Source organism: Bactrocera oleae, chromosome 4 (genome assembly GCF_042242935.1).
Source record: "Bactrocera oleae isolate idBacOlea1 chromosome 4, idBacOlea1, whole genome shotgun sequence".
Classification (NCBI taxonomy): Eukaryota; Metazoa; Arthropoda; class Insecta; order Diptera; family Tephritidae; genus Bactrocera; species Bactrocera oleae.
The window spans coordinates 60,547,920-60,570,288 of NC_091538.1; the positions used below are offsets into that span (position 1 = coordinate 60,547,920).

Genomic DNA, 22,369 nt, shown 5'->3' on the forward strand with positions numbered 1-22,369 from the left:
GGGAGGTTCATTTCGCAAAAAGCCCTAAGAAAATTTGTACTGAATACCAGGTGTTAATAATTGAATAATAGGACGACGATAATTATTTATATATGTACATACTTCCAGGAATTTACTTCCAATGAATGTGCGAACAGAATGGAGGAGGGCAAGCATTGATTTAATGTTAGCAAACGCTTGACTAGTAAATATAGGATATCTTCCTACAATTCATGATCACCTGCGCCACAGTAACAACATCATCTCGGCAGCAACCCACTGTTTGAGCTAAGAAATCGTAGAAAAATGTATTGAATATCAGGCGAACATAAAAATAGCAGGCTAACAAAAATTTGCCCAATATGCACTTCCATGAATTTATTTCCAACGATCGATCATAAGGCGTAGCATAATAAGGACAAAAACAATAGAATCAGTGTTGGTATACGCTTTAATCGACTAGAATGCTAGAATCGAATTCTATAATAAAAAAATTAATTCATAATTGTTGCACAATTTCTAATTTTTTACTTAGAAGTAAATTGCAATAAAATAAATTACGATTTCCAAATATAACTCACCACAACGCGAATATTTAGTAATATATACCTATATACAATTCTGAGGTTTGTTTTTTATTTATTTATTTTTATTTTTTTTTTATTTCTTTTATTTTACAATTTTTATTACTTTAAATATATTTTATATCTAGATAATACATATGTATTCTTCTCGAATCAACAGATCAGTTTAGTTGTGAGTATTATTTTATTAGAAATACACAACCTAATGTCTTTTTATAAGAAAGATTTATACATATATAAAACATTTTAAAGTGCATAATTGGTAGGTTAACGGCACTATTCGTTTGAGCAAATCTGTTGCAATTTTTTTAACGCAAAAAAAAATTCAAAGATGTAAAATCCATAATGGCGCGTTCACACAAAAACTGTCCCAAGCAACCGCGGATCTTGAATGTCTGTATCGGAAAGGATTCTCCGTGCAGCCTTGAAGCACCATCATTTCAGTATTGAAACACAGTACCTACATGTACTATCACTCTAAATAGCTAAATAAACGAAAGACCCTTTAATAATATATGATTTTGGTCGACCAAACAGTCGAAGCTAGGTAAGAGTTTTTTATGCTAAGAAATAAAATTGTTTTTTTTTTCGTTTTCATTCAAAAAATAAGTTGTGTAGAAATCGCAAGGATTAAGTAACTTAATTACATAAATTTTAAACATATGCTTTATATACAAACACTTTCATGAAGCACTGTGCAGAGTACTAATGTTTACATCCGTAACTGTAATTTTTTATTTATTTTTTGTCATGTCATATGATTAATGCTTGATAGTACTAAATTTAAATATACATTTGTAAATATATGTATTTTTATTAAATTTAAATAGAATTGTTAAATAATAACACGTAGGAAATTCACAGACTCCAATAAACATAAAAAAGTGTATGTATAATAGAAAATATAAAATATTGCTCAAAATGGAAATCTTTGTAAGGTCATCGACTATAGCGAAAATTACTGCCAAGACTAGACTGTGAACAACCTTTTAGAAATAAATTCTATTTTGCCTGCAATTGCAGATTTGTTTAACAAATGGAAAGGGAATTGATAATTACACATAAACGTAATATTAATTAGTGTTAATTCTAAATAAATGTCAGCAGTTTCATATAAGACTACATAAAAAAACATAAAATATATCAAAAAGCGCGAATAATGTAGTGGCTTTTGTAGGATTCCTAGCATTTTTACCGTTAAAAATGCGCTTTTTCGTTAGAACTGCTGACATATACATATATGTATTTACTAATCTAATCGAGGTGACGACAGTCTCATGGCATAGCAAATCATTCATTTATACATATAAGTATATAAAATAAGTAATCAAAGTAATATTAAATAAAATAAAAACATAACGCAAGACTAGTCCTCATCATCAAGCTTTATAGTTTTCGTTTGAAAACGCATTCTTTTGGTATTTTTGATTATGCCATTGGTAAGCAGATTCTTACCTTCCTTTTCGCATGGTATGTTATTCCAAAGTTTTTTAAAGCGCATCACTGCTATGGCATTAATGTCTAGATTTTTGCTGCTTGCGCTATCTATTTTCGTTAATATAATTTTCGGCACTTTGGCAAAGCACGCATTGGTGGTGGCGTCTTCTGGCACAGCAAGTGAGGTACAACCACGCTTTTGATTGGAATCCTTAGCTTTTGACGTCGAACATTGTGATGCTACCGACTCCATTGATTCAGACTGTCTTCTGCATATAGTAAAACAATACGTTTCTTACATCAAAAACAAAAGTATATATAGGTATACCTATATATCAAATGCAAAATCTTCTACCTACCTCTTAGAATAGTAATATTTGTTGATTGTGGGTGGAGGCGCAGCGCAAATTTTCCCAGGTTCTTCTGGATGGCAACCATAGTCGATACCTTTTAGCCAGTTTTCATAACGTTCTGGTTGGAAACGATGTACAAATGTTTCCATTGATATTTTCACCATATCCTTTCGGCAATTACAAATGCTGGCACGCTTGCCATATTCAATCCATCGCTTAGAACCGAAATTAGTTGACTCTGCACCATTAAAACCATGATTGAAACCAGCATGATAGCCGAAAGGAAATGTTATCATAATTTCTCCAGCTTCTTGGGTAATTTTATTAAACGGTATTTTATTCTGTCGCAATACTTGTGGGCTTATCAGTGTCATTTTGTGACGCAGAAATGCGTTGCAATTTTGATAGTTTTCATAGAAAAGTCGATTCGCCAACTTTTCTAATCTCCGACCATATGCGGGTGGTATTGCATACCAAGTCTTTGGTGCACCAAAGTGCAGGTAATTTATTGAATATAAATCCATATCTTCCGTATGCCAGGCAAAAGAGCTCTTCCACATACCAAAATACAGATACGCTGTATTTACACCATCAATTTCAATGCCGTAATCCTTATTCACGTAATTCAGTATTGTGTCTAAACAATTTATATTCCAAATTCGCAAATCCGGATCACTTAAGGAACCTTTTACATCAGCCGCATAAAATGGTGCAATATATGTTACATTTTTCCAATATTTTCGTTCTAAATCGTCGTAGTCAAAATGTCGTGGCGTTTGATAACGTTCCGACTCGGCCATTTCTTTAAATTGTCGCAAAGTCATAGAACGTTTCTGGACATTGATTTGCTGATATTCACCTTGCTTTCCTGTAAAATTGACGAGTGCAGAAATGAAAAGTCAAGTTGCAATTTTTCTCTGCATTTTTTAGTTACCTGACACTACTTGACAAATTGGTGCGGGTATTGTCATATTTATATTGTCTATATTATAACCGGATTTCCGTGGCACCCATTCTGGTGGTGGTATAATCTTCGTTAGTCCTGCTAAGTTTGCACCACGACTTTCCATGTATTCGACATAACCCGAGAAATTCTTGAATTCCTCGTAGCTGGGACGGAACGTCATGATCCTTGGTATTTTATTACGCTCATTTTCAGTGCAGCCCGAATTAAGGGACATTGTGTGACAACACAATCAAATTTTCTTCTTTCAAATTTTATATTTATAATATTTGAAAAGCTATAACATTTACTATGCACAACAAGTAATAGATGTATGTTTATAAATGGGCTTAATGTTTTTTAAATTTCCTAGAAAATTTGTAATGCAGAAAATGCATTGCCAGCTGTTATACACAGAGTTGCAATTAATGTTACTCAATCAACGCTATGATAATATAGAACCTTTATAGCAAATTATCAAAATTCTGCATATGGTTTATATAAAGGCATTTATTTACTACTTTTATAAATATCATTTATATTTGTTATATTTAGCTCAAAAAATTACAACTGATAAAATAGTTAAATAATTATTATTAACTCATTCATACCATTAATTAATGAAAGGAAGTAACATCTCTGGTATTGTTTTAAAAGTCAATTTGAGTAAAATACTCATACTAATTGAGTTGACTAAGAAGCTTTTAAGCCACCTCCGAACATCTAAAAGATTTTCAAAATCAAAAATGATGAAATGTTCTAAACTGTTTTTTGATTGAATTAACAATTACTCTATAAATATTGCTATAGCAACTACGAAATTCCTTCTTTAGAGATAGGCGGTGTTTTGCTCGCAGGACTTAGATATCGTTGTTTAGGCAGAGAACGTAGAAGAACACCTTTGCACCTTCTCATACTTTTACGTTCTCTGTTTAGGAATATCAAGTGTTGGAACGGGAGACTTCAGCGAAAACAATCCATACTTTTTTTCGGTGATTCATGTGTAGAAGACGTCAAGAGGAGTCCTGCTACTGTTCGAAGTGTAATAGGTATTCACATCATGATTTTAATATGGTCACAGTGAACATAAAAATTGCCTTGAAATTTGTGAATAACATGGCAAAGTGTTTTTAATCGAGATGCTTTTGAATACAGGGGTTTACCGTTGAAATCGTCGAGCGCAAAATTGCTTATTCAAACTTACGACTAAATAAACAACTTTTTGGCGTACTTATGACAATAAAATTTTATCTTTTGAACGTGCTGCTTAGGCGCTTATGTAGTTTTTCATAATAATTGAAGGCCGACAAATTTTGAAATAATAAAAAAAATTGGTTTCATGTTTGTTTTTATACTCTCGCAACTTGTTACTACAGAGTATAATAGTTTTGTTCACCTAACGGTTGTTTGCATCACCTAAAACTAATCGAGTTAGATATAGAGTTATATATATATATAAGTGATCAAGATGATCAGCTGTAACTTGAGTAAAAATTGAGATATCTTTATGAAACTTGGTAGACATGTTTCTTTGTACCGTAAGTAGTTGGTATTGCAGATGGGCGTAATCGGACCACTGTCACGCCCACAAAACGGCATTAATCAAAAACAAAGAAATTGCCATAACTAAGCTCCTCAACAAGATACAAGACTGTTATTTGGTATACAGGATCACATTAGGGAGGGGCATCTGCAGTTAAAAAAATTTTTTTTTTAAAGTGGGCGTGGTCCCGCCCCCTAATAAGTTTAATGTGCATATCTCCTAAACTGCTAATGCTATAATAACCAAATTCACTATATCACCATATAACGGTACTGTTAAAAACTACTAAAAGCGCGATAAATCAAGCACTAAACAAGCCAGAGACAGTAAATTTTATCTCTGGGATGGTATAAGATGATTTGATAGGAACCACGTTCAAAATTAGATAGTGGGCGTGGCACCGCCAACTTTTAGGTGAAAACCCATATCTTGGGATCTGCTTAACCGATTTCAAACAAATTCGGTAATAATAATATTCTTCTCATATTTCTATGTTATAGTACGAAAATGGGCGAAATCGGATTACAACCACGCCTATTTCCCATATAACATCATTTTAAATTCCATCTGATTTTTTCACTTTCCACTATGGAAATCAGACAACTATGACTGTATCGGGATAAAACTTACTAACTTAAAGTATGCCTTGTGCCCAAAAATTATCTAAATTGAATCAAAACTGTTCAAGCCCCTAGGTACTGAATATGTGGACCCCAGTGACTATACAAGTAGTTGACTTTTTACCGAAAATATCGGTCAACATAAAACAAGGTGGCAAGATCCACAAAGAAATCTAAAACGAGTATACCATTTGACTTTGCGAGAGTATAAAATGTTCGGTTACATCCGAACTTAGCCTTCCTTACTTGTTTAATATGCATTTATAGTTGCACATCATTTCAATATAAAAAGGCCATATGGGAAGACTTCTATGTTTTCCGCTAAACCACATTAAATAAAAACAAGAAAAAACGTTAACTTGGGTTGCACTGAAACTATAATACCTTTCTCAAATACAAAAGATTTCATACCAGCACTTAATTTGGATTGGCCAGTTTGTATGGCAGCTATATGCTATAGTGGTCCGATCAGAACATTATCTTCTGAGATTGTACTGTACCAGTTTCCATACAAGAACTTGACTTTGATCGTTCAACAAATTTCGTTTCCGTTCTGACAAATAAGCAGCTTCTTCACAAGAAAAGGTCATGTGCAAAACTCGTTCAGTTCAATAGCTCAAAAACTGAGGGACTACTTCGCGTATATACAGACGGATATGGCTAAATCCACTCAGCTTATCCCGCTGTTCATTTGTATACCTATTTTATAGGGTTTCCTTCCTTCTGGGTGGGCCAATTTAGGATATAAAAGGATCTTGGAAAGCAGACGGATACAATCAAAAGCAAGGAAATTAGATGCCATATGAATTGAAGACAAGAGACGTTTAAAGTCGAGAAAGAGACGACATGTCAGAAATGCCGCTTCAAAGCTACAAAAAAGTCGGTGAACAACTCATCAACCTGGATTTTACGACTAGATACAAGGCAATAATTTTCTATAATGGCAACGATCAGCCTCAGTAAAAATTAAAAATTTGCTTGATTCATAATTCTCAAATTGCTAAAAAGATGGAAAAATGTTATAGCTTTAGATGGACAATACTTTGAACAATACTTTTGTACATGTTTTTCTTAAATAAACGTGCAAACATTGAAAAATAAAACCAAACCGAACGAATGTAGTTATAGACCTAATATAGGTATAGTTACAGTTATGTTTTTCAGCAAACCTCGTACGTCAAACCTGCGACTAAATTTGGAGCATGTGAAGGCTAATACTAAAATCGATCTGCCATTTGGCCATTTGGCAGGGCCACATTTAGCCTCGGCTTAACATCTAACGACAGAAGTGTCAATTATATATTCATAAAACATTTTTAGGTGAATAACCACTTCCGTTTTGTGAGATTGTGATTGCAACGATCACCTTTAAAATATGACAAAGTTGTAATTTAATCACTCCGTTTTTATATGCTTAAGATAAACAAACGAGTAATGCATGTGCACATGTACCTATGTACCGATCTATCTACAGACCTGTTATCGTTATAAAATAAGTCAAGTGCACGGTTAGGGTTTTAGTCGCTCATTGGCGCCCTCCACAGATGTGGTGAGTTTGAAATTTGCTCCCGAAGTATTATATATATGTATATGCAGATGAATAACTGTGTTTAGTCGCGTCGAAATTTGTTTTAGCGTGAGTTTGAAGTATTTAAAGCCACGGTGATAAAATACAATTAAGTAATAAACTATTATATAGTGGCAAATATAGACAGTGTGTGCATTAACCGCATAAAAATAACCAAAGCAAAGATAATGGGCTTTAAAAAATCCATGAATGTGCAGGAATCCCTGGCTGAGAATGAAAAACGTAAGAATTTTACTTACACATTTAAAATAATAAAACCAATTTAATAAAAAAAAGAAAATATACATAGGTATTAACAGCTATAAATTAAAAATGTGCAAATACGAGTTTTTATGTTTGTATATAAAGTGTATATGAATACCAGAATTGAAGTACATATAAAAGTGTTCATTAGAGAATTTTATACAATTGCATGATAGCCATTAAAAGTCTTCAACTAGATAGCTTTTTATTGGTCACAGGAAAAAAGAAAAAAATTAAAAACATTAGAAGCATATAGCAAATATTTGCCATATTACTAAATAATATGAAAATAACGGTACAGATAACGGTATACAACAAATTTATTCATCATTTGTACAATTCAAAAGTACTCAAACTAGGACTGAGGCTTAAGCAGCAATTTTTGCATTAGTAACAACAAGACAGTATGTTAACCTCGACTGCACCGAAGCTATAATACCATTCCCAGGTGCTTTTCTTATAGCATGAAAAGGTATAAAAAGATCTTTACCTTGATTTTGAGCGGTCAGTTTCTTTGGCAGCTATGTATATGCTATAATGGTCCGGACTGAACTATTTGTTCGGAGATTGTAACGACCTGGATATGGGTTAATGCGTCAGATATCTCACATAGATGAATATGTCGTAATATAACGGACCAATCAGGTAATTCCGAAATTACAGTTTTTTTATTTTCTTCTAATAGATTGATCTTGATCAAAAATTGCGAAATAATTTAAAAAAAAAATTAATTGTTAAAACGTGAAATTAGCAAGTTCGATATGGTGTTTTCATCAACAGCGGCAGCTCTTTCAAGCTGTAGACCCGCGACAGAAACTCAATATCTCCGCAAAACAATATAAATTTACGAATATGCACCAACAAGGTTCAATTGAAGAAACTCAACGCTTAGTTTCGTTTCATTTATCAGTTTGGATCTTAGTGCAGATCGAAATCACGCATGTGGAATTTTCGAATTCCTTTAAAAAAAAATCCTGTAGGAAATGCCATTTCGAAAAACGAGGTCTACCGAAGTCATAAAAAAAGATTTGATCAATTTCTGGCATTAAAAAGATGCTACTGAATGCCAGTCAACCGCGTTATCAGTCTCTTGAGCGATATCAATTGGCTATCTTGGATCTACTCAAAGACTTTGGAAAAGAAAATGTCAGTTGTGCCAGTGAGAGGCTGATCAAGTAGTAAGCAGTAGAAAAAATACGATGATATAGAAGAGAATCATAAAAATAACGAAACAAATATATAACTATAATAACCATTTTCGAGATAGAAAAATTCCGCATTAACTGTTTGCAATTGATTTAAAAAAAAACTACAGACAATAAATAAATAGTTTTAAGTTTATTACAAGTGCAATTTGAATAACTTAATTAGATAGAGAAGTGGTATAAAGCATGATGTAATGATACTATGAGGACTAGCGAGTTTGTATGTAATAAAAATAAGAATGAATTGTGTTTGATATATTCTAAATCAACTATTCATAAGTACTCGTTTACAAGTATACAATTTAATTATATATTCACGTGCGTTTTAGTTTATTTTATTATACATACAAGTATATGTAAATATATTGGCAAAGTTGAGATTCTTATCTAATTCAAAAAAAAATGTTGGTTTCAAGTAAAGACCCACGAACGTACTTTGATAGCCACCTATTATGGGAGTGTGAGTCTAATTATAAATATTTTTTTTTTTTTAATTTTTTTCATATCAATCTATGCCAAATTTCGTGATGTTATCTTGTCAAATAAAAAAGTTATACCTTCAAGAACTTGATTTGGATCGGTCAGATTGTATGGGTATCAGCGATAATGACTAGAAATATTAATGGTGTGGTATTAAAAATTATAAATATATATAAATATATATATATATGTATATATATTTTTAATTTAATTTAAATATATATATATGTATATATATTTTTAATTTTTTTCATATAAAAATGTATTATGAGAGGTGCCCTTTAGTAACCACTTGAAAAAATTTCAAAATGTCTAGTAACACTTTTAGCCTTAATAATAAAACAAAAAAAAAAACAAGACTAATTTGCTTTTTGATTATTCTCATGAAAATATTCCAAACCTTATCGATTGCGATAAAATTTAAAAATGCCGTTATATTGTTTACGTCGTTTTGACGACATTAGATTGTGATGTAGGTAATTGAGTTTTAATTTATTATTATAATTATACTTTAATTTTGATTTGCTGCATATCAGGCGTAAGGCATGTTCGGTAACTGTTCAATGCCATTTTCGACTCTTGATGAAGAGTTCATAAAATGGCGGTTACTCATACGCTACGTAATACCGATGAAAAATGTTTTTACACACGCGACATGTAGTCGCTAAATATAATATATAAATTTTTTACCTAATAGTTTTAGCAAAACTTTAAAATATTCCAGATATGTAAGTCCATGGATTCCACATACATTGGATGTGGCCGAGCAGTATACACTTTCGCAATTTGCAACAAATATATGGTATAAATATCTCACGGTATCTGCAAAACTACTTTACAACAGTCTAAGCAAATTTGAAATGTCTTACACACTGAGCGATATATTCATTACATAGCGAACCAAAGGGACAGAAACCAACGTATTATTTAATATACAGTGTCTGGCAGAATATGTGAAGCGATCTCATCCAATTTTGGTATCAAATGAAAGCAATATTATCAATATATCTGGTAGTATAACCGATAAATACCGTATATATGCGTTTGTAGCAATGTTAACCAATATATTCGGTATTTGAAAGGGAAGGTCGGTGCTTATAGATATTATGCAAAGCGAAATATGTAAACTAATAAAATATTTTTAAGTTATCCCACATATAGGACCCCGTATGATATAAAGCCACCTGGAGGGGCAAGAATTCTTTTATGTACTATTCAGGTCCAGGTAGACGGTATGGACCGATTGCAATTTTGAAAACTGATTATTGCGATATCTTTGTTGTTTTTTGAAATATTTTTTGTATAGGAAAATTTAGCTGATGACATTTAAAACACCCTCATATTGGAAGTGGGCTTACTTGTAGTAAGTTATTACCGGTTTTCGAAAAAAAAAGTAATTGGAAGTGCTGTAAATCAGATGAAATATTCAAAAACAGTGTTCCCACTAATCATACCCTGAACAGGGTATATTAAGTTTGTCACGAAGTTCGTATAATTAATGACCGTGACGAGCTGAGTCGATTTAGCCATGTTCGTCTGTCCGTCCGTCCGTCTGTACATATGCAAACTAGTCCCTCAGTTTTTGAGGTATCGACAAGAAATTTTGCGCACGTCCTTTTCTCCCCAAGACGCTGTTCATTTGTCGGAACCACCGATATCAGATATTTCGGAACTATAGCATATATTGGAATCAAGTACTTGTATAGAAATCTTTGTCATTTGACAAGATATCTGCAAGAAATTTGAATCTCGGAAGAAATTGTTTAGATCGTGGTGCATATAACTGTCATACAAACTGACCGATCCAAATTAAAATAAAGATTTTATACTCGTTTATGCTATAAAAAAAATACACCGGTGAAGGGTATTATAGCTTCGGTGCAACCGATTTTATTGAAATAGCTTTGGTAGTTTGTGATATAGTATGTATATACATTTCACCTCTAAAAGAGTGGGGTAAGGCGGTGCCTTACATATTACATTTTGTCTATGACATCTAAAATATGTGTCATAGTCCACTGAGATATCTACAATTGTTGGCATTGTAAATGGAGTGAATTAGACGGTTATCACGTCGTTAAAAATTTTGCATAGAATATCTGAATGAGGTAGGTCCGATTATTTGTTTTAAGTGAGCACTCTAATGGGCTTATACATATATCACAAAAACGATTAATCACCCTAAAGTATCGCAGCAAAAGTGAACATAAAAAAATCGAAGAGTAATCTCACCCACTTCACATCAACCAATATTGTTCAAAACTAAAGAAAGTGAAACTCTTTCATAACGTCATAGAAGTAAAATTATGGGGTTAATTTGCCAGGTATTAACACGAGAGCATTGTTATATAAGCGTCGCTAACTAGTTGAATGATTTCAAATCAATTTGACACATTATATGCCCTCTTTTTTGGATTTGAAAATGGGCAAACTCGTACTGAAACCACTAAAACTCGCCGTATGATTCAAAAATTCCATAAATCTGATAATAACGGAATTTAAAACGTGTGGTTTTCAATGAGGCAATCATTTTTCGGAGTTGATATTTTTGACAGCTATTACTTGATTTGTGGTTTGCCATTTCATAACAATCAGATTTACTCCGGAACAACGATTGCAAATCGTGTAAATTTATTACCAAAATAATGGTTCGGTTCACGCGACGAATCGTGAATTTGGTTCAACTTAAAGCTTATCTTTGGTTGAAAAGGTGCGTTTATAAACGAAATTGTCGCTTTGGATTTGTGTGATAATCGACAAGCCATTGTTTGTTGTGCTCTATGGGCAGAGGAAAGCATTGGTCTATATTTCTTCTAAAATAAAGCCGGTCATCCTGATAGAGCCTATACAGCCAACGAAACAATAAATTTATTGAAGAAAACTTTTGGTGAGCCCATTATCTCTCGTCGTGGGTCTATGGAGTGAACACCAAGATCGTGCTATTTTCTTGCTAAATTATTGGCCATAACATTAAATTATAATGCATGCGTTTTATATTTTCTTGAAAACCACATGTCTAAAACAAAAAAAAACATCCTTTACCTTCACCTACCTCCCTAACTGATTTCCGTCGATCAAGAAACTAAACTTTCTCAACCTAACTTTCTCAGAATTCATAAATTTTTAAAATTATTACGAATCCTCATTTCATCATTATCAGCTGGAATTCCACTTCAAAAACTTCACGAGACCAGGGTTTGAATCTAGTTTTCCAAGGAGCCCAGCTATGGGGTTGATGAATGCAGCAAACGTTGTCGCCATACAAAGATCTTAATTAAAACTGTTACAATTATTTATATTAACGCGTTCAAGAACAATTTCAACTCCCTCAATATATACGAATTCCCTTTAGTGAGTAGCGACACGTGTATGCCTACACACACAGATTTAATAATTACCGTAATATAGAAATGAGGAAATGTGCAATGAGTCTGCGATGAGTAAAGTTATAAAACTTACAAACACACTAGTCTGCTAAGCTGAAGTCGCAGATGAGTGATGCACCAATGTCATTGACCTTGATAGTATTTATTAAAAAATGAATTATTGCAGTTTCGATTTTACACTCACTAATGAAGTAATCACTGTTATCAATTGAGACATAATTAAGGACATATTACTTTGGTAATCTCAGCTATAAAAAAAAAGCACTGAAATAAGCGTGCAGTTAAACAAACATATGTACATATAGATACATAATTTATATAGAAACACATATGTAAGTAAGTGTGTAAACAGATGTGTCAATTAGCGATAATTTAACAATTAATCTTTTATTGTCCCAGTACAATGTATACCCAAAGTATATAGACATAGATATATGTATGTATATAGTACAGTGGTTCCAAACTTTACTGATCACTGCGTTATATGGGAGAGTTAGCAGTTAACTTTCACTATGTTTCGAGTAGCCGGGGTTTAGATGCAGCCGGGGTCAGCCTATTTTATAAAAACTCTTCAGTAAATTAGTTATATATACAAACAGTACTCAAGTATCGCACAGGCTGAAAAGTTCCCATCGTTTCTAAGAGGAGGCTCCACTGATGTGCGTTGCGTATCTAGATACACCAATTTTGACCCGGACTTTCAAAATAACTAAATTTTCACGTATTTTAAGCTTAATTTTCGTCTTCAAAATAGGATCCTGAGCCAACACTTGTATGATAACATTTGATCTAATTTTCCATACACTTCTTACAAACCTTCTTGGTCTTCAGTGCCTTCAGCGAATTTTGGATTTTTCGGTTTCGGCTCATTTTTGGGGCGTCATTCACTAGATTGTTGGACAGTTTTGACGTCATATTCATAAACCCACAACTCATCACCAATAATGATGCGTTTGATGAATGTAATTTTCGATGACTTCACGACCTTTAGTGAATGTTTTGTGACATACAAATTCTTGCGTTCATGACTCCCCAAAATAATTAGGCAACAGTTTTCAACGATTCCGTAGCCGGTTAGCCTATAAAACAAAACGAAAATTTTTGGCAAAATGCTCTACGTAGATTTCTTTTAGCTCAATACACTTGATTCTCCGATGCTCCACTTCTTTAACCCGTCTCAAAATACGTTTTTTGGTTGCTTGTAAAGTAGATATCAGGCCAAACCTGAAGAATATAGTAGAATCGGCAGCAAATCCTAGACTAAGTCAGTCAACGTGGTGATAGCGAAGATGTAAGCTGGTGCTTTGTTATAATGGAAAAGCAAATAGTTCTGGTAAACCGATATATTTGTTGTGAACTCCACATAACGGTGTCCATGATATGCGGCCTTTTTAGATGCTTACTACCCCACTTCGTTATATCACGCATTTTCAATCGGAGGTCTGTCAAAATACGATAATGGACCCTTGTCAAGTTATCATCCATGGTAGCCGTTTTCTTACCTAGAATGGCTCATCGAAAACCGGCGTGCTACCGTTAAAGGGAAAAAATCACCGTATATAGCATCCAATCCCTCCTTAGCTACACTACACCGCTTCCCCACTCAGTTTTTTTTTGGCGTTTGGGTTTTTGGTAGCGTTTGATAATCACACATTCTCTATCATTCTGGGGAATTATGCTATACCTCAGCGGTTGTTTAACAAGTTTTCCTTGAGAAGGTCCATTCATCATTGTTGAAAAGTTGAAACCCAGATTAGCCACGCGAATGAAATGTTTTTTTAAATATTTATAAATCTTTGTGTGTTATCGATAGCGTAAACGATGGCGGGGTGAAAGAGTAAAAGTAATCTGGCAGGGATTTCACACCTATTATTAATTTAATTATTATTATCACAATTTACATACTAGCTTCAAGTAATACTTGTAAAGTGACTAACTTATATTGAAACAACTGTAAGTATATAGGTGTAGTGGGTACGCTGCGCCATGTAATCTTTAGTATTTTCAATTCCATGAAATTGAAAACAAACTATTTAGCACATAAACATTGCAATTAACGCACTTTATCTCTAATATATGTACGATTAATTCTGTAAAATTAAAAGTGGAAACCTTGTGCAATCAATAAAAACGGAAAATGAAATTGATCGACGTCAGATGACAGACGACAACAGGATCGAGCTCAGCTGCGATCGTTAATTAATAGAAATTATTGTGCTTTTAAACATCCAACAAACATACATACACACACAAACGATCTTGCGAATAAACAACGAGTTTAATCGAAATAAATTTGTAAAACGCAAACTTTTCCGCAAGAACAATGGTTTATATCCTCGTCACCGAGCACACGCCGTTGCTACTCAAAAGCGGCTTTGTGCGCTTAAAGGGAAATATAAAGCTTCGCCGAAAGAAAGATTGTTAGCAAATAGATATTTTAAGATATGTCTTAAGTTTAACGCATTATAACTACAAAAAAAAATTATTTTTATTTGCAGCAAATGCGTTCGGCGTTCGCCATGTGCAGGCGTTGCTGTTGTTCTTCGGCATGGCTTTCGGTTACTTTCTGCGTGTTAATATTTCCGCTGCCATTGTGCCAATGACGAAGCCTCGAACCGCAGGCGACGCATACTATGACTGGGATCCCTCGACCAAATCGTTAATACTGAGTAGCTTCTTTTGGGGTTATGTGGTGGCGCAAGTACCAGCGGGCCTACTGGCGAAACGTTTCGGTGGCAAACTAGTACTTGGCATAGCCACAGTGCTGGCTTCGATTATAACAATGTTACACCCTTGGGCAGCATCTGGCGGCAGTTGGCAAATAATATGCTTTCTACGCGTATTAATTGGACTGACGCAAGGCGTTCTCTATCCGTCGGTACATACATTGTTGGCCAAGTGGGCGCCACGTACGGAGCGTAGCTTTTTGGCTACTTCAGTGTATTCAGGTGCACAATTTGGCACAGTGATTATTTTGGCTACAAGCGGTTTTATTTTTGATTCCAGCATGGGTTGGCCGGGTATATTTTATATTTCCGGTGCTGTGGCGTTGGCTTGGTCGATTTTGTTTTTAGTTTTTGGTGCGGATTCGCCAAACCGCTCAAAGGTGATATCCACACCGGAGCTTGAATATATTGAACGTCTTACGGGCAGCGATTCGGAGAGTACGGTGAGTTGAAAACTTTGATTGATTTTTTAAAATTTGCTTAACTTTTGTGAGAGATAAAAATTAAAAATTACTAATAACAAATAACAAAGGAATAACATTGGCCATCGTGTAGTATATTCCCGTTGACGGATACTGTCAAAATTTTAGACGAATTGGACACTTCGGATTATTCGCATATTTTAGAAAATTGAAAAATAAGCAAAATCGGTTGGTGATTCGATTTTTGTTCTTAAAAGAAAATATTGTAGTGAAATCGGTAACTTCGAAAGCGACCGACAAATTTGTTTAGTGAGTCTGGTTGCGCGTCGGTTTTTGATGAGCTGCTACAACGGTACAAAAGTCCACGATCTCGTATTGGCAGACCATCAATTGAAGTTGGGCGAAATACCTGAGACAATAGGCATGTCAAAAGACCACATGGGTTATATACCATTAAATAGTCGACATTAGAAAACTATCATCGCAATGAATGCAGCGTTTACTCACTCCGACAACAGACGCAACTGAGAGACCACTTTGCAGCAGTGTTTGACTCTGTTTAAATTCAATCCGAAAGAGTTTATGCCCCATTTTGAGATAGTCGCCGAAATATGGATGCACTGGTACACACCAGAGATCAAAGAACAGTCGAAAAAGTGGAATTTATAGGCGAGACTGCTTCGAAGAAACCGAATACCGCCTTATCAGCCGGAAAAGTTATAATTTCACAATTATGATTCACGGGCAGTTATAAAATTCAAAAAAAAAAATTTATTGTTTTAAAATAGTCAAACTTTAACCGTTAATATATTTTAAATGGTTAGGTTTACGAACAAATCATAATAGACCTTATTAAAGATCATTTTATTTCTTACCAAATCTACAAAGCGAAATATTTTTTCAAATAGTTGCATGCGATATATGCATTTTTCTATCTGATAATAAGAATAGAAAACTGTAAGACGGAGGACCTTCCCGATGCAATTAAGAGCTCATACTTGAAGAGACATTCTTAGAGATGTCGATCAACCAATTTTTCTGAGTACCAAGCGAAAAAAAACATTCATTATTTTGACCCACCCTAATATACATATATATTTTGTACAATACATATATAATTATTGATTGTCATCATTTTTTTTCATTTCTCTAGTCTATGCCAGTACCGTGGAAGTCTTTATTCACATCAGCTCCATTTTATGGCCTTATCGCAGCTCAAACAGGTTTCACTTGGGGCTTTTACACACTCCTTACTGAAATACCCACCTATATGGATTCAGTACTTAAGTTAAATGTCGCTTCGAATGCGTTGTTATCGGCTTTGCCATACTTCGTAATGTGGCTGTTATGTCTGATCGTTAGCCCGATATCGGACATGCTGATTAACAAAAATATACTAAGTATCACCGTAGGGCGAAAGCTCTTCAACACGATTGGCCAATGGATACCCATGGCTTGTCTAATTGGTATGAGCTATATGACGAGTGAAGAGAGCGTAGAGGCTATAACACTGCTTACGATCGGTGTTGGTTTCAATTCGGCTGCATTTTGTGGATATTTAGTCAATCACATGGATCTTTCGCCAAATTTCGCTGGACCAATGATGTCCATTTCGAATGGTTTTGGCAATTTGTTGTCATTATTTGCACCATTAGTTGTGGGCGCTGTCGTAGTAAATGAGGTTAGGATGGATGGGAATTTTCGGAGACTTCTTTTTGCACTAATAAATTTTATTAATAATATTTTCTTTAAAATTTCCTGTCACAGGAGGAACCCCGCGAATGGCGAATCGTTTTCTATATAACAGCCGGCGTTTATTTAGTATGTAACGCTTTATTCATCATATTTGGTCAAGCGACAATACAACCATGGAATGATCCCACGAATTTGCCCACAAACACAAAATCGCAGACAATTGAAAGGATAGGGCAAGATACAGAGGCTACTGTTACTAAATTCGAGTAAATTGGTATTCGATAACTTTAAAACAACATTATTAAGAACTGATAGCATATAAGGAAAATATAATAAATACATTATCTAAATATCTATATATGTATATATTAACATCTCTAAAAAAACAAGAAAGAACGTTAACATCTTTTGCACTTAAGCTATAATACAGTTCACAAAAAAAAACAGCGTACATACAAGATTTTGAGCGATCAGTTTGTATAGCAGCTATATGCTATAGTGGTCCGATCTTAAGAGTTCCTTTTCCCCAGATCGACTCAGCTCGGCACGCTGAGTGATTTGCATACATATCATATATATATATATTCCATTATATATATATATTTTATAGGTTCTCAGGGTCATACTTTCATTTGGTGGTTAATTGTTTACTGCGGGCTTTTGCCGTGTACAACTGTCAAACGTTAAGGAATTAGCACACCTCTGAGATTTACTCATCTAATAACACTATTTTTTTGGTGTAAATCTACAACAGAAACTCTCACAAACAGGGTTAGATCTCAGCAATCAACTCACCTTTCTCCGCTCTCCCTATGGTCGCTTCTTGGATCTAGCATTACATGATTTCGTTGACAGTTAATTTTGTGCTTTTCCAAGCTCAGTTATCAAATAACTTTCATTTTGTAAGCGAAGAATAAAAATCAAATCAGAAGGATTATTTTGTGAGGAAAAAATAAAAATTGAAAAATAATTTTTTTGCCCATAACTGTTACGGTCCTGAATTTAGATGGTATAAAAAGCAGTTCTCTTTATGTCGATATGTTGGAATTTCGTATTCCTCCTAAACTTACATGGCTTGAGCAGGGCATATTAAATTTGCATCGAATTTTCTGGCATCCAGAGGGAAACGTCAGAGACCCTATAAAGTATATATGAGTATAAACATAAATAATCAGCATAAAGAGCTGAGTCGATTCAGCCACGACACTTTGTCTATTCTAGCAAAGCTACAATCTGCGAATATACCATAGTATTGTTCAAATATGATTACCATAGCATAAAGCTGGCATACAAACTGACCGATCATAATCTGATAAAGATCTTTTTCCTTATTAAGTAACCTTAATTCGACTTAAAGGTTGTTTATGATTAGGTTATTAGGTGCATCTTTATATGACTAAAGAAAAATCGGTATCGGTTGAAAAAAAGCAGTAATCGAAGTTTATGAAATTTTACAGCTTCCAATAATTGAAATATCGAAATAAGTTGGCAGAAGTGGAAAAGTTATATACAATTTCTTGCGTAAAAAGCCGGAGTACGGTCGATAATATAAAGGCGGTAACAATAAAGTGTTTTCCGATGTTAACAAGAGAGCAATTTTGAGAAAAGCATCCAACTCTCATAAATCGACCGCCAAGATCAGGGCAAATGCTGGTGTTAAAGTGAGCTTATCTACTGTTCAAAGGGTGCTGCAAAGGACTTCTTCAATTTTGAAACTATTAAAACTAAAGAAAAACCACCACTTAAGATTGTCTGTGAAGTTAAGAAGGGTTGTATCAACCCAGCCCGGGTCACATCTTGAGTGTATGTAAATATTTAAAATTTTTACAAATCTAAAATCTGCAGTTTATAAAATTTTTTTGTTTAAGTTAATATGTAATGGTTTATTTTTTACTACTGCTATTTATCTTTGACTTGTAGATAAACTTATTATTTAATACATATAGTACTTGAAAAGCTTTGGAAAATGTTTTCAAAATGCTGTACTGAAATGTAAAATGCAATAATACTTAAATATATATAATATATAACTGTATATCATACGTTGTTACTTCATTTTGTTTTGCAAAATTCGTTGTTCTTCTAATTTATAGTTAATGCGTCGAGGTATAGAATGTGTGCGAAAGACTGTATATAACGATATAATCCAACTTATGATTATTGTAGCATATAAAATAGGAGGGAAAGCCTTTTCATTTCCTATAGGTATGTCAGCTCGTAAATCCGTTTTAAGTTGAAAATGAACGTCAATTAAATACCAGTCACAGTTTTCGTATACAGCGAAATTTGCTTTTGGAGATGAATTACTATTATTTTCGTTAATTTTGGTTTCAAAACTTAAGCTACGTTCATTTAGACAATAATTATATTTAGATGCTGTCTCCAATAATTCTTCAATAGAGTTGTCTTCAAGCGTTTTGCATTTTATATACAATTTCGGAATGGGTATTTCAACAGTGGCGAATTTACTAAAAAAAATAGTACTACTTTTAGGATAAGCAATTAAAAATATATACTTGCATTTTCGTACTTGTGTTTTTTACTCGGGGCATGGTAGCGATAATGTATAGGCAATTTAATGATGTCTGTTGATTGCGGCACACCTTTTAACATGATAGTAAAAGATTTAGATTTCTCTGTTGGCGACTCAATATCAACAAATTCCGGAAAAATACCGTTTATCTAGTAAATACAAACATGTTCCAAATAATATGTAATATGAACTTTATTTCAATTTGATATTTACCGCCTGTAAACGTTTTAAATCATCAATTTGATCAACACTAATGTAGACACCAGCAGGAAGGAGCTGCTCCAGAATGTAATCACAGCTTTTATCAGATAACGCATTTGTAAACTGAACAGTGTATATGAGATCGCTGTAATCATAAATAATGAAAAGTAAAATGTAAAATGTAATTGTAATTATCCATATTACCGGTGCATTCCAGTATCGCTTAACTGCAAACCCACAATAGGTTTGGCAGGCGATTGACTGCAACTGTGACCTTTAGGCAACAGAAGCAGTACTGAAAAAGTGTATATCGCAACAGGAATCATAACTTTATATTAAATATAACTATATTTAAAAATTCGACAAAAACCACAATACTCACATACCGGCAAAACAGACTTAAAATTAGAACTAATCAGCTGGCCCTATTATGACAGCTGTTAGCCAGAAAGTTATCGATAATTCTTCGATATATTAGGTCTGTTTCTTAACTGCGAATAGCTGCTTACTAGCAGGGAGAAGATATTCACAGCTATTCTCACAAATAGCGATATAACGAAGAAGTAAAAAAACGGAAAACCAGCAGAAACTAGCATTAAAATATCAAAATGTTGATTTTTACAATCACTTCATATCAACACATCTATCAACAGAATTTTTATTTCATTCTATTTCCCAATTCAAAACAATTAGACAAACCAAATCAAAGAAAATGCGTCAAATATCGCTTGTACACACATGCGCTGTAACAGTTTCTTCATATGGCAGTAACTAGCAGCTCTATCAGCTTTTTACGCTCTCAAATTGTGCTCTCTTCTGCTAGTTTTTTGAGTTAAGAAACGCTTTTCCATCAGAAATTTTGCTAGCTAGCGATAGTTGGCAGTTAAGATATAGACCTAATATTTCTTAACCACTAGCAAAATAATTAAAACAGTTATAGAAATATATATTTTATAATCCCCATGTTAATTTAAACATACATTATTAATCATCAAGCAATATGCGAAACATTCTCATGTAATAGAAATCAGTCGTCAAAAATGTTTTACAAACATAAAATTTTATTATTGTTCTTACTAACAACTACTCCTTTCGAGTTTTCAAACGTCTGTACGTGTCAGATCCTTCCCTCGCCAATTTATCCGCTATTTCATTTCCAACAATACGATCGTGTCCCTTTACATAGTTCTAAAAAAAACAAAAATAGTTTTGACATACACATGTAAATACTTATTACTAAGTTTTTCTCACCCATTTCACCTGAATACTGTTGTCAGCCAGCAACTTATCTAGTTCCTTAAAATCGACAGAATTTTTAACCGGTTCTCCATTTTTCTTTCGCCATTTTTTTTGTTTCCAGCCTTTTATCCAAATTGTAATGGAATTAATAAGAAACTGAGAATCCGTACTAACACAAAGTTTTTCGATACCAAATGATTTTGCTGTATTAATAGCATAAATAGCCGCTTGAATTTCGCCTACATTGTTGGTAACACGACCAGTGACTGGTTTCGAGGCATTTCTTAAACAAAAAATATACAACAATATTTATATATAAATAGGATATGTAATGAATAACAAACGATTAAAATAATTACAATGGGTGGTTTTCTCCGAAATATACTCCAAAACCTGCACAAGCATCAGAGCCACCATTATTTATACATGAGCCATCAGTGTAGACAATAATGTACCCCTCCGAATCAATTTCAAAAGAAAGTTCCTTGAATATTATTTTATCCACTGGCTTCCAAAAGTTCGAAACATGCTCAGGATATTTTTTCTTTTTTGTACCAAGTTCATCAGACGCATCTCTCTTTCTTTTATTACTACACTCCACAGCACTTACAGCAGCAAGCTAAGTGATTTTTTTTAATTAATTCAAGTCATATTATCATTTCAATTGGCATTAAAAAATTTACCAGCTCTGAATCTCCCAGTGAATTTATCTCAAATGTTTCATTATCAGGCCAAAAGTCTTTCGGCGTGGGAGTTGTTGTATTTGTCGCAACCAACCCGTTCAAATTTTTAACAAAATCTTCGGCTTCAGATCTCGACTTGAATTTCTTATACTTGGCACCTTTAAAGCCTCTTACCTGCTCCTCACACTTTGCCCTGATAAAGGAAATACACCATTTCTGTGTTAATTTTTAAAACAAATTTTTCAAAATATACCAGCTTTCATATATCCCTATATTGTGACCACGGGCTACAGCGTAAAAAGACATAAATATGCCTTTTCCTGAATTTTTAAAACTTTTAACTAAATATTGCATCTAACATTAAAAAAAAACTTATTTTGTTTGAATTAAAGCAATTGTTTTGATTTGTTCAAGCTAAATTTTAAACTGTTGCATCAGCTGTTTGTAGTTGTTTTGAATGCAGAGTTGTTATTACATGTATCATTTCACACAACTTGTCCCTAGTGTAT

The 22,369-nt window shown here is 33.6% G+C and overlaps 4 protein-coding genes across 5 annotated transcripts; 1 reads left to right on the forward strand and 3 right to left on the reverse strand.

Annotated features, from left to right (window-relative positions):
* Window positions 1-906: 906 nt before the first annotated feature.
* Window positions 907-3,732, reverse strand: Kdm4A (Lysine demethylase 4A). Its single transcript, XM_014242409.3, has 3 exons — window positions 3,288-3,732; window positions 2,360-3,221; window positions 907-2,269 (listed from the first exon to the last, which is right to left on the reverse strand). Exons 1-3 carry the CDS (start codon window positions 3,532-3,534, stop codon window positions 1,930-1,932), a joined length of 1,449 nt encoding a protein of 482 aa, XP_014097884.2. The 5' UTR covers window positions 3,535-3,732; the 3' UTR covers window positions 907-1,929.
* A 3,240-nt stretch (window positions 3,733-6,972) lies between these two features.
* MFS12 (Major Facilitator Superfamily Transporter 12) lies at window positions 6,973-17,560 on the forward strand. Of its 2 annotated transcripts, none has more exons than XM_036378185.2 (4): window positions 6,973-7,269; window positions 14,860-15,530; window positions 16,663-17,190; window positions 17,277-17,560. In XM_036378185.2, the coding sequence occupies exons 1-4, from the start codon at window positions 7,215-7,217 to the stop codon at window positions 17,472-17,474; spliced, it is 1,452 nt and encodes a 483-aa protein (XP_036234078.2). In that variant the 5' UTR covers window positions 6,973-7,214; the 3' UTR covers window positions 17,475-17,560. The 2 variants fall into 2 exon arrangements, with proteins under 2 accessions (XP_036234078.2, XP_036234077.2); XM_036378184.2 differs by lacking the exon at window positions 6,973-7,269 and adding an exon at window positions 14,508-14,781.
* Window positions 17,561-18,610: 1,050 nt separating this feature from the next.
* Window positions 18,611-20,347, reverse strand: PIG-X (Phosphatidylinositol glycan anchor biosynthesis class X). The gene is made up of 4 exons (XM_014244904.3): window positions 20,143-20,347; window positions 19,951-20,083; window positions 19,735-19,886; window positions 18,611-19,672 (listed from the first exon to the last, which is right to left on the reverse strand). Exons 1-4 carry the CDS (start codon window positions 20,262-20,264, stop codon window positions 19,252-19,254), a joined length of 828 nt encoding a protein of 275 aa, XP_014100379.2. The 5' UTR covers window positions 20,265-20,347; the 3' UTR covers window positions 18,611-19,251.
* A 536-nt stretch (window positions 20,348-20,883) lies between these two features.
* On the reverse strand, window positions 20,884-22,295 carry rnh1 (ribonuclease H1). Its single transcript, XM_014244903.3, has 5 exons — window positions 22,114-22,295; window positions 21,861-22,053; window positions 21,537-21,796; window positions 21,190-21,460; window positions 20,884-21,126 (listed from the first exon to the last, which is right to left on the reverse strand). The coding sequence occupies exons 1-5, from the start codon at window positions 22,212-22,214 to the stop codon at window positions 21,022-21,024; spliced, it is 930 nt and encodes a 309-aa protein (XP_014100378.2). The 5' UTR covers window positions 22,215-22,295; the 3' UTR covers window positions 20,884-21,021.
* Between the last annotated feature and the right edge of the window lie 74 nt (window positions 22,296-22,369).

What these genes read in the sequence shown, in the direction of transcription:
- Kdm4A (XM_014242409.3), bottom strand. Translation starts at nt 3,534, where the DNA reads ATGTCCCTTAATTCGGGCTGCACTGAAAATGAGCGTAATAAAATACCA. An exon ending in AATTTGTCAAGTAGTGTCAG is followed by an intron (nt 3,222 to 3,287) that starts GTAACTAAAAAA and finishes TCAATTTTACAG; the next exon opens with GAAAGCAAGGTGAATATCAG. An exon ending in AAATATTACTATTCTAAGAG is followed by an intron (nt 2,270 to 2,359) that starts GTAGGTAGAAGA and finishes TACTATATGCAG; the next exon opens with AAGACAGTCTGAATCAATGG.
- MFS12 (XM_036378184.2), top strand. Translation starts at nt 14,685, where the DNA reads ATGGTTTATATCCTCGTCACCGAGCACACGCCGTTGCTACTCAAAAGC. An exon ending in GCTTCGCCGAAAGAAAGATT is followed by an intron (nt 14,782 to 14,859) that starts GTTAGCAAATAG and finishes TTTTATTTGCAG; the next exon opens with CAAATGCGTTCGGCGTTCGC. An exon ending in GCGCTGTCGTAGTAAATGAG is followed by an intron (nt 17,191 to 17,276) that starts GTTAGGATGGAT and finishes TTCCTGTCACAG; the next exon opens with GAGGAACCCCGCGAATGGCG.
- PIG-X (XM_014244904.3), bottom strand. Translation starts at nt 20,264, where the DNA reads ATGATTCCTGTTGCGATATACACTTTTTCAGTACTGCTTCTGTTGCCT. An exon ending in ATTTAAAACGTTTACAGGCG is followed by an intron (nt 19,887 to 19,950) that starts GTAAATATCAAA and finishes TGTATTTACTAG; the next exon opens with ATAAACGGTATTTTTCCGGA. An exon ending in GCCCCGAGTAAAAAACACAA is followed by an intron (nt 19,673 to 19,734) that starts GTACGAAAATGC and finishes TATTTTTTTTAG; the next exon opens with TAAATTCGCCACTGTTGAAA.
- rnh1 (XM_014244903.3), bottom strand. Translation starts at nt 22,214, where the DNA reads ATGCAATATTTAGTTAAAAGTTTTAAAAATTCAGGAAAAGGCATATTT. An exon ending in ATAGGGATATATGAAAGCTG is followed by an intron (nt 22,054 to 22,113) that starts GTATATTTTGAA and finishes TTCCTTTATCAG; the next exon opens with GGCAAAGTGTGAGGAGCAGG. An exon ending in ACAGTATTCAGGTGAAATGG is followed by an intron (nt 21,127 to 21,189) that starts GTGAGAAAAACT and finishes TGTTTTTTTTAG; the next exon opens with AACTATGTAAAGGGACACGA.